Source organism: Lampetra fluviatilis, chromosome 3 (genome assembly GCF_964198595.1).
Source record: "Lampetra fluviatilis chromosome 3, kcLamFluv1.1, whole genome shotgun sequence".
NCBI lineage: Eukaryota > Metazoa > Chordata > Hyperoartia > Petromyzontiformes > Petromyzontidae > Lampetra > Lampetra fluviatilis.
Genome location: NC_136277.1, coordinates 11,750,120 through 11,760,285, shown reverse-complemented (window position 1 = coordinate 11,760,285; position 10,166 = coordinate 11,750,120). Strand labels below are relative to the sequence as shown.

Below are 10,166 nucleotides of genomic sequence, written 5' to 3'. Positions count from 1 at the left end.
AACACAACACACTCCGCACGTTATTTTTCAATTGGATGTCCAGATTACCAACAATCACTGCAGCCTTGCCCGCTATTTACTTATTTTGATTCCGGTACATCCTCAATAGCTGTAACAAGCGTATACGCTGTGCTGGTAACAGTCCTGTCCCTCTGACAGATACATCCCAATTGTTGAGTCAACTTGTGCGTGATCATTGGTTTTTTTAAATCCTTTATATTAAGTTCACTTGCTTGCTTGCGCGCTTACGACCGTGCAAATCTTTCGGTCGTTTTTTTAACCCACTTCCCGTGATCCAATCGAGCTGACATTTTGCACACAGACTCGTTGTGCGTGACAATTTATTTTCGTGAAATTTTTTCCCCAAAATTTTACACTTTTTAGGAAAAAATAAATTATATTTAATTACCAATTGCTTAATGGTGGCAGGCAATCATCTGACCCATAGGTGGCAGCCATCTCAAGCCAGAGGACGAGAGGACTCTAGCCGCCCGTTTCAAAGACCAATGTGGGCTGGGTTGTGGCCCATTGAACACGCATATAAAGGATTTATAGTGAAACACTTTGTTTTTACGGGTTAATTTTTTTACCCTTCTATCTGGCAACAAAACTGACACCTTTTTTACAAGGAGTCATGCTTGCATAGACCTCAATACCTGCAGTCCAACACCATGTGAGACTAGGCTCTGAGGAAAGCTGTCTCGGGTGTGGACCAATCAACTTCAAGGACAGTGCATACAGAGTTGTGTTTTTTGTTCGCATTATGACTGCAGGTATTGTGGTCTATGCAAGCATGACTCCTTGTAAAAAAAAGGTGTCAGTTTTGTTGCCAGATAGAAGGGTAAAAAAAACAATTATCATATTTTTTACTGGCAAATTAGGTTCCAATGGTGTAAATGCTTACCCGAGCTCGCATACTCTGATGGTGCATTGTCTTTGAGTTGTGCGCCTTTTGGCGTCATCTGGTCCAACCCATGTGAGACTAGGCTCTAAGGAAAGCTGTCTCGGGTGTGGACCAATCAACTTCAAGGACGGTGCATACATTATCAGAGTTGTGTTTTTTGTTTGCATTATGACTGCAGGTATTGTGGTCTATGCAAACATGACTCCTTGTAAAAAAATGTGTCAGTTTTGTTGCCAGATAGAAGGGTAAAAAAACTATTATCAAGTTCAACATACATGCGCACATCTAAGATGACCGATGTCTTCAATAATATTCATGCTTCATCCAAGTTCAAGTTCATTTATTAGGTATAGCCCTGTGAGCCATTCGGCTCTTGAATCGGGTGCAACCGCAACAAACAAAAAACAAAAACACGAATAAGAAAACATCTTAAAGTGAATATGTGACTGAGTGCAACTCAGAAAATCCAAGAAAAGACAGCAAAATATTGCAGGAAAATCACCGTACACCAACGCCGTGTGCAAATGTATCTTCCAATGTCACCGTGAGCAACTTTGGCGACAGCATCTCGCACGCAAGACGTTCTCACATCCAACTACCGCTCTATAATGTAAACCCATCATCTCCCCGCAGCATCACCGCCAGCATGGCGTGCGCGGTGTCCGCCCCGGTGCTGCCGGAGCCGACGGACGACTTCCCGGCGTGGCTGGAGGCGCAGGGCGTGAACGAGGAGGTGGCCCGGGCCATGGACTCGGAGCTGGGCATCCGGGACTACGGGGTCCTGCGCGCCTGCGTCGGGGACGGCCTCGTGCGTGCCGAGCTGCTGGCCGCGGCGCGCGACCGCCTGCCCTTCGGCTTCTACGCCGTGCTGCGGCAGGTGGTGAAGGCCCTGCGGGGCGACGGGCACCACCACGACGATGATGCGGTCGCCTCCTCCCCGGGCGACGTGACGCTGGGAGGGCTGGTGGACGCGCTGCTCGCTCTGTTCAGCGGCCTGAGCCGGGAGCTGCTGCTGTGCGCGCGGAGGCTGAACGAGTGGGACGGGCTCCAACCTCCCGCGGCAGACTCGTCAGCCACGGATGTCGGCAGCCTCGAAGATGCGACAGCCGAAATTGATTACGGTAGATTTGAAGCTTTCGTGACTGCAAGGATTCATATTCTTAGGTTTTTTTCGGTAAAGTCACGTAGGTAAAAAAATGTAATTAATGAAAGTAAAATAAAAAAGTCTAATAAAAATCACGACGTTTCGTATGTTGCCTCCGAAACGTCGTGATTTTGATTTAAATTTTTATTTAATTTGATTAATTTTTATTTTTTACCTACGTGACTTTACCGAAAAAACCTAAGAATATGGATTACGGTGTTGTAAAAAAAATATACGTGTTTTACGCATCGAACTGTAATATTTGGGGGTGTTTGTTTTTTCACGGAGCAATGTGTGTACGTTGAGCTTCTTCCACGCCGTACGTAGCTCACGGTGCTAGTCGGAGGTGTTCTTCTAGTTTTTGAATTGGCAAAAGTTGTGAGAGCGGTGAATGAGCACGGGAAAAAAAACTCAGCGCATTTGCAATAAATACTACCTTAAATTTCGATTTAAAGCTTTCGTGACTGCAGGGATTCATCTTCTTGGTTCAGATGACGCCAAAAGGCGTACAACTCAAAAACAGCGCACTATCAAAGTATTGAGAGCTCGGGGTAAGCATTTACACTATGAGACCTCCTTTACCAGTGGCAAAATATAGTAGTAGGTTTTTTTGTATAAAGGTGTCAGTTTTGTACCAGTTTAAAGGGTAAAAACCTACTACTACAACCTCCCTGCACTCGACTGCATTCATGCTAGACGTCATTTCTCCGTCCCTTAGGTTTTTTTCGGTAAAGTCACGTGGGTAAAAAAAATCATAATAAAATAAAATGAAACTAAATAACAAATAACTCAATTAAATCACGACGTTTCGGAGGCAACACAAGTGTCCGTCTTCACAAGTCTCGCATGAATCCTTGCAGTCACGAAAGCTTCAAATCTAGAATCTCTCCCGCCATTCTAGATCTTACATCAGCGACGTTCATCTTATGTAAAATATGTTGACGCGTTTTTGTTTCGTGGGTTTGTTGCAGATGAGCTTGAAGAGGTGTCGGCTCCAGTCGCGGGTGACTTCGCACGCTGCTTGACCGTGAACCGTGTTAAAATGGAGCCCTTTGAAGGTGCTGTACAGCCTATGCTGGATTCGTATTGACAGTATCTACTCATAATCAACGTTTTTGGGTGTTAGATCGCGTTCTTTATAAATGTGTCATAACCCTCCACCACCCGACACGGCCAATCAGCAAAAAAGTGTCACGTTGACAAAAGACAAATTAGTTCACTGCTTTAGCCCCACCGGTGTGTTGAAGCGTGAAACCACAACATTTACGTGTTAAACGAACGCATTTGGGTTAACCCCCCTCCATGCGTACGTACTAAATGGATGGCCCCGTTTCAAGTGAATTGCGTTGTCTTGCAAACGACAGCCTACGAATGGTCTCCAAAACCTCTCGAGCCATTTGTTCAGACCTCGCTCGCCACGTGGACATCCTTGTCCCCCGTCGTGTTTTCCAGATGCCGGCAAAGATTTCTCAAAAAATCCTGCGCCGATACCTCGGCCGTCGGAGAGCGGCTCTGTCGCGCAAGCTACAAGCGAGCCACTTGGTAAGAGAGCGAGCGACGCTGATGGCGTTCAACACCAATGCAGTCTTGAGGGTGACTTTAAGAACGCCGAGACTCGCTGCAGCAGATGCGGGCTTCAGCATCTCGTGGGATTATCACTGGTCAACAACAAAAAAACATTTTTTTCTGGCCTGGACTTTTGCAGCTGGTTTAGACTAATTTCACAGGGTGCTGATTTAAAATCTGATCTCAGATTTGCTCTATCACATCTCATTTTTATGCTATCGGCATACCCCATTTTCATTGATTTTACCCGAAATTAACTCTGTCACTTATGATTGCAAGTTGTTGCGAGTCAGTGACTGCCTTAGTGTTAAAATGTGCTGTATTTTTATGATAGTGTTTATAATATCATTTTATGTAGATATCCACATTTATTTAATATTTTTCTTCTGCAGTTTTTATTGAAAATGCAATATTTGATATCTCAAAAACCTGATGTGATAGACTAAAACTGATGCCGGATTTGGAATCGGCACCCCAAAATTACCTTACAACCGTTGGAATACCTTATGCCAGAAAAAGTGTGTTGACCAGTGTAATCTACCATTAACGGCCTCTCCGTGTGGGAATGATGATAATTCATTTCCCCAAACTACAATCGATGGTGTGGCTGCGTGGCCTAATGATCAATTGTAGGCTTCACCATCCACCGTTATACGTTGGGGCCTCAAACTTAGGACGTCACCACGGACACATTTACGCATTCAAGTCTCGGCGCTTTTCCCGCTCGTAACAAGCGCACAGTACGTATCATGGAACCCCTTCGCCGGTACCAGAGTATGAACAAGTATAACCCGTAAAAACTATAAATTCTTTATATGCGTGGCGGCTAGAGTCCTCTCGTCCTCTGGCTTGAGATGGCTGCCACCTATGGGTCAGATGATTGCATTGCACCATTAAGCAATTGGTAATTAAATATAAAAAATTTGTCCTAAAAAGTGTAAAATTTTGGATTTTTTTTTCACGAACATTAATTGTCACGCACAACGAGTCTGTGTGCAAAATGTCAGCTCGATTGGATCACGGGAAGTGGGTTAAAAAACGACCGAAAGATTTGCACGGTCGTAAGCGCGCAAGCAAGCAAGCAAGTGAACTTAATATAAAGGATTTAAAAATAAGAATAGGTTTTTCTGGAAAAAAAGGGGAAAAACCCCTATTATTATATTTTGGTACTGGCAAAGCAGGTCTAATAATGTAGATGCTCACCCCGAGCCCCCGTTACTCTGATAGTGGCATCGTCTTTGAGCTGTACGCCTTTTGGCGTCTTCTGATCGAGCACCAAAGGTCGCAAACGGGTTTTGATTCCTTACCCGTACCCGTACCCGGCCGCACCAGGGTCGCAAACGGGTACCCGTACACCCGTACCCTACCCGATACCCGGCTACCCGTACCCGGCCGGGTATCGGGTAGGGTACGGGTATCAGGTACCCGATTGCGACCTCTGGGATGAAGCCATGTTGCAGGCGCGGGTGGGTTGATTCCAGGAACTTGAATTGTGAGAAGAGACAAGACGTTGGGAAATGAGTGACAAACGGTGACTCACCAGTGACTCACGGTCTACCCGTACCCGGCCACACCAGGGTCGCAAACGGGTACCCGTACCCGGCCGGGTATCGGGTAGGGTACGGGTATCGGGTACCCGGTTGTGACCTCTGTCGAGCACCAATTGGGTCGAGGCTCAAAAGAAAGCCGTCCCTTGGTGTGGACCAATCAGTTTCAAGGACAATGCTAATATATTACTCTTTGGTTTTTTCGGTAAAATCACGTATAAAGATAAAATAATAAATCAAATAATAGCATACAGTATGCTATTATTTGATTGATTTATTATTTTATCTTTATACGTGATTTTACCGAAAAAACCAAAGAGTAATTCCTACAGTCACGAAAGCTCCAAATTTAAGATGCTAATATATTATCGGAGTGTGTTTTTTTTTTGCATTTTGACCGCAAGTATTGTGGTTAATGCAGTAACATGGATCCTTGAAAAAAGCTTTCAGTTTTCTTGTCAGAAAAAAGGGGATAAACCCCTATTGTTAGGCGTTAAGATGTTAAAACACCACCTTTTGTAAGGAATCAAGGACTGCATTAACCACACGAACTTGTGGTGAACACGCAATCGAACCTGCTCCGATATACGATAGACGCAACGTACACACACGTCTTCGTGTGTATTACACGGCAACAAAAAAAAAATCGTGTTTTTATTTTTTTTGGTCATTTCATGAAATGCGCTACAGTCCCGTGAACCGCTGTATTTTCTGATGAAGGCAAACCTCCCTTGGCCGGCTACGCCGACCTCATCGCGCGGAACATGGCGTCCAGAACAACCGCCGCGCTTGCGGCCGCATTTCTTCCTCATCCGTGGCGGCAGCAGCAGCAGCAGCAGCAGCAAGAGCAGCAGCAGCAGCAGGCGTCGTCTGAAATGCACGGCGAAGAAACAGCCGCCACCGCCGCCGCCGCCGCATTCAACCCACCGACGCGGCCACGTCCGTTTGCGCCCGGGGGCGGGGACGACGCGTCGTTCGCCTTTTTCTCCGGGAAGCCTCTCGGTCCGCCGGAGGGCGCGTTGGAAAGGCCGCCCTGGCGCGAGCCGTTCGACCGCACGTGGGCGGACGCGTCGGGCCCGAGGCGGCGGCGGCGGCGGCGCGGGCTGTGCGCGGGAGAGCGTCCCTGCCCCTGCGAGGGGCGCGGGCGGGCCTTCCCGCAGGGTTGCCACGCCAAGCCGTCACGGGGCGTGGGGGCGCGGGCGGGCGGGCGGTCGTACCGCTGCGGAGTGTGCGGCCAGGTGTTCACGCGCGCCACCGTGCTGCGATTCCACCAGCGATTGCACGCGGACGACAGCCCGTGAGCTGATGCTCGCCTCGCAAGCGGTGGTCGTCGTCGTCGCCATTCGGCAGCTCTGCTTTGGACAGATCGGGGACTTGGGATGGGGACCTCTACCGGCGTGTTGTTCGGGATTTCGTCCCGGCGTTTTCGCTCCACGCGCTGCTGGGAGATTTTCTACAGGTCCCCTCTCTTTGCGTCTGCATGTTGCGGATGTTGTTTTGTGGGCGTGTTTTTTTTGGGGGGTCTATTTGGGCGTGTTGGGAACCGGTAACTTCCCGCACCTCCGATTAGCACGGTTGGTTACGTACGGTGCGAAAGAAGTTCAACGTACATATGTACGTAGACTCGCACAGAGACCCATAGGCTCACACACAGAGACCCATAGACTACTCACACAGAGACCCATAGACTACTCACACAGAGACCCATAGACTACTCACACAGAGACCCATAGACTACTCACACAGAGACCCATAGACTACTCGCACAGAGACCCACAGACTACTCACACAGAGACCCATAGACTACTCACACAGAGACCCATAGACTACTCACCCAGAGACCCACAGACTCACACAGAAACCCATAGACTACTCACACAGAGACCCATAGACTACTCACACAGAGACCCACAGACTCACACAGAGACCCATAGACTACTCACACAGAGACCCAAAGACTACTCACACAGAGACTCACAGACTACTCACACAGAGACCCATAGACTACTCACACAGAGACCCATAGACTACTCACACAGAGACCCATAGACTACTCACACAGAGACCCATAGACTACTCACACAGAGACCCATAGACTACTCACACAGAGACCCATAGACTACTCACACAGAGACCCACAGACTCACACAGAGACCCATAGACTCACACAGAGACCCATAGACTACTCACACAGAGACCCATAGACTACTCACACAGAGACCCACAGACTCACACAGAGACCCATAGACTCACACAGAGACCCATAGACTACTCACACATAGACCCATAGACTCACACAGAGACCCATAGACTACTCACACAGAGACCCACAGACTCACACAGAGACCCATAGACTACTCACACAGAGACCCACAGACTCACACAGAGACCCATAGACTACTCACACAGAGACCCATAGACTACTCACACAGAGACCCATAGACTACTCACACAGAGACCCACAGACTCACACAGAGACCCATAGACTCACACAGAGACCCATAGACTACTCACACAGAGACCCATAGACTACTCACACAGAGACCCACAGACTCACACAGAGACCCATAGACTCACACAGAGACCCATAGACTACTCACACATAGACCCATAGACTCACACAGAGACCCATAGACTACTCACACAGAGACCCACAGACTCACACAGAGACCCATAGACTACTCACACAGAGACCCACAGACTCACACAGAGACCCATAGACTACTCACACAGAGACCCATAGACTACTCACCCAGAGACCCACAGACTCACACAGAAACCCATAGACTACTCACACAGAGACCCATAGACTACTCACACAGAGACCCACAGACTCACACAGAGACCCATAGACTACTCACACAGAGACCCAAAGACTACTCACACAGAGACTCACAGACTACTCACACAGAGACCCATAGACTACTCACACAGAGACCCATAGACTACTCACACAGAGACCCATAGACTACTCACACAGAGACCCATAGACTACTCACACAGAGACCCATAGACTACTCACACAGAGACCCACAGACTCACACAGAGACCCATAGACTCACACAGAGACCCATAGACTACTCACACATAGACCCATAGACTCACACAGAGACCCATAGACTACTCACACAGAGACCCACAGACTCACACAGAGACCCATAGACTACTCACACAGAGACCCATAGACTACTCACACAGAGACCCATAGACTACTCACACAGAGACCCATAGACTACTCACACAGACACCCATAGACTACTCGCACAGAGACCCACAGACTACTCACACAGAGACCCATAGACTACTCACACAGAGACCCATAGACTACTCACACAGAGACCCATAGACTACTCACACAGAGACCCATAGACTACTCGCACAGAGACCCACAGACTACTCGCACAGAGACCCATAGACTCACACAGAGACCCATAGACTACTCACACAGAGACCCATAGACTACTCACACAGAGACCCATAGACTACTCACACAGAGACCCACAGACTCACACAGAGACCCATAGACTCACACAGAGACCCATAGACTACTCACACAGAGACCCATAGACTACTCACACAGAGACCCACAGACTCACACAGAGACCCACAGACTCACACAGAGACCCATAGACTCACACAGAGACCCATAGACTACTCACACATAGACCCATAGACTCACACAGAGACCCATAGACTACTCACACAGAGACCCACAGACTCACACAGAGACCCATAGACTACTCACACAGAGACCCACAGACTCACACAGAGACCCATAGACTACTCACACAGAGACCCATAGACTACTCACCCAGAGACCCACAGACTCACACAGAAACCCATAGACTACTCACACAGAGACCCATAGACTACTCACACAGAGACCCACAGACTCACACAGAGACCCATAGACTACTCACACAGAGACCCAAAGACTACTCACACAGAGACTCACAGACTACTCACACAGAGACCCATAGACTACTCACACAGAGACCCATAGACTACTCACACAGAGACCCATAGACTACTCACACAGAGACCCATAGACTACTCACACAGAGACCCATAGACTACTCACACAGAGACCCACAGACTCACACAGAGACCCATAGACTCACACAGAGACCCATAGACTACTCACACATAGACCCATAGACTCACACAGAGACCCATAGACTACTCACACAGAGACCCACAGACTCACACAGAGACCCATAGACTACTCACACAGAGACCCATAGACTACTCACACAGAGACCCATAGACTACTCACACAGAGACCCATAGACTACTCACACAGACACCCATAGACTACTCGCACAGAGACCCACAGACTACTCACACAGAGACCCATAGACTACTCACACAGAGACCCATAGACTACTCACACAGAGACCCATAGACTACTCACACAGAGACCCATAGACTACTCGCACAGAGACCCACAGACTACTCACACAGAGACCCATAGACTACTCACACAGAGACCCATAGACTACTCACCCAGAGACCCACAGACTCACACAGAAACCCATAGACTACTCACACAGAGACCCATAGACTACTCACACAGAGACCCACAGACTCACACAGAGACCCATAGACTACTCACACAGAGACCCAAAGACTACTCACACAGAGACTCACAGACTACTCACACAGAGACCCATAGACTACTCACACAGAGACCCATAGACTACTCACACAGAGACCCATAGACTACTCACACAGAGACCCATAGACTACTCACACAGAGACCCATAGACTACTCACACAGAGACCCATAGACTACTCACACAGAGACCCACAGACTCACACAGAGACCCATAGACTCACACAGAGACCCATAGACTACTCACACAGAGACCCATAGACTACTCACACAGAGACCCACAGACTCACACAGAGACCCATAGACTCACACAGAGACCCATAGACTACTCACACATAGACCCATAGACTCACACAGAGACCCATAGACTACTCACACAGAGACCCACAG

General features: G+C 48.3%; 1 protein-coding gene across 1 annotated transcript in view; it reads left to right on the top strand.

Annotated features, from left to right (window-relative positions):
• LOC144952345 (uncharacterized) overlaps positions 1-7,302 on the top strand; it is a 10,783-nt gene extending 3,481 nt beyond the window's left edge. Inside the window, exons 2-5 of the mRNA XM_078882725.1 lie at positions 1,538-2,025; positions 3,020-3,106; positions 3,501-3,590; positions 5,882-7,302. Of these exons, the coding sequence (XP_078738851.1) occupies positions 1,551-2,025; positions 3,020-3,106; positions 3,501-3,590; positions 5,882-6,462 (1,233 nt within the window). The 5' untranslated portion in view covers positions 1,538-1,550 and the 3' untranslated portion in view covers positions 6,463-7,302. The remainder of the gene's footprint in view (positions 1-1,537; positions 2,026-3,019; positions 3,107-3,500; positions 3,591-5,881) is intronic.
• The last annotated feature ends 2,864 nt before the right edge of the window (positions 7,303-10,166 follow it).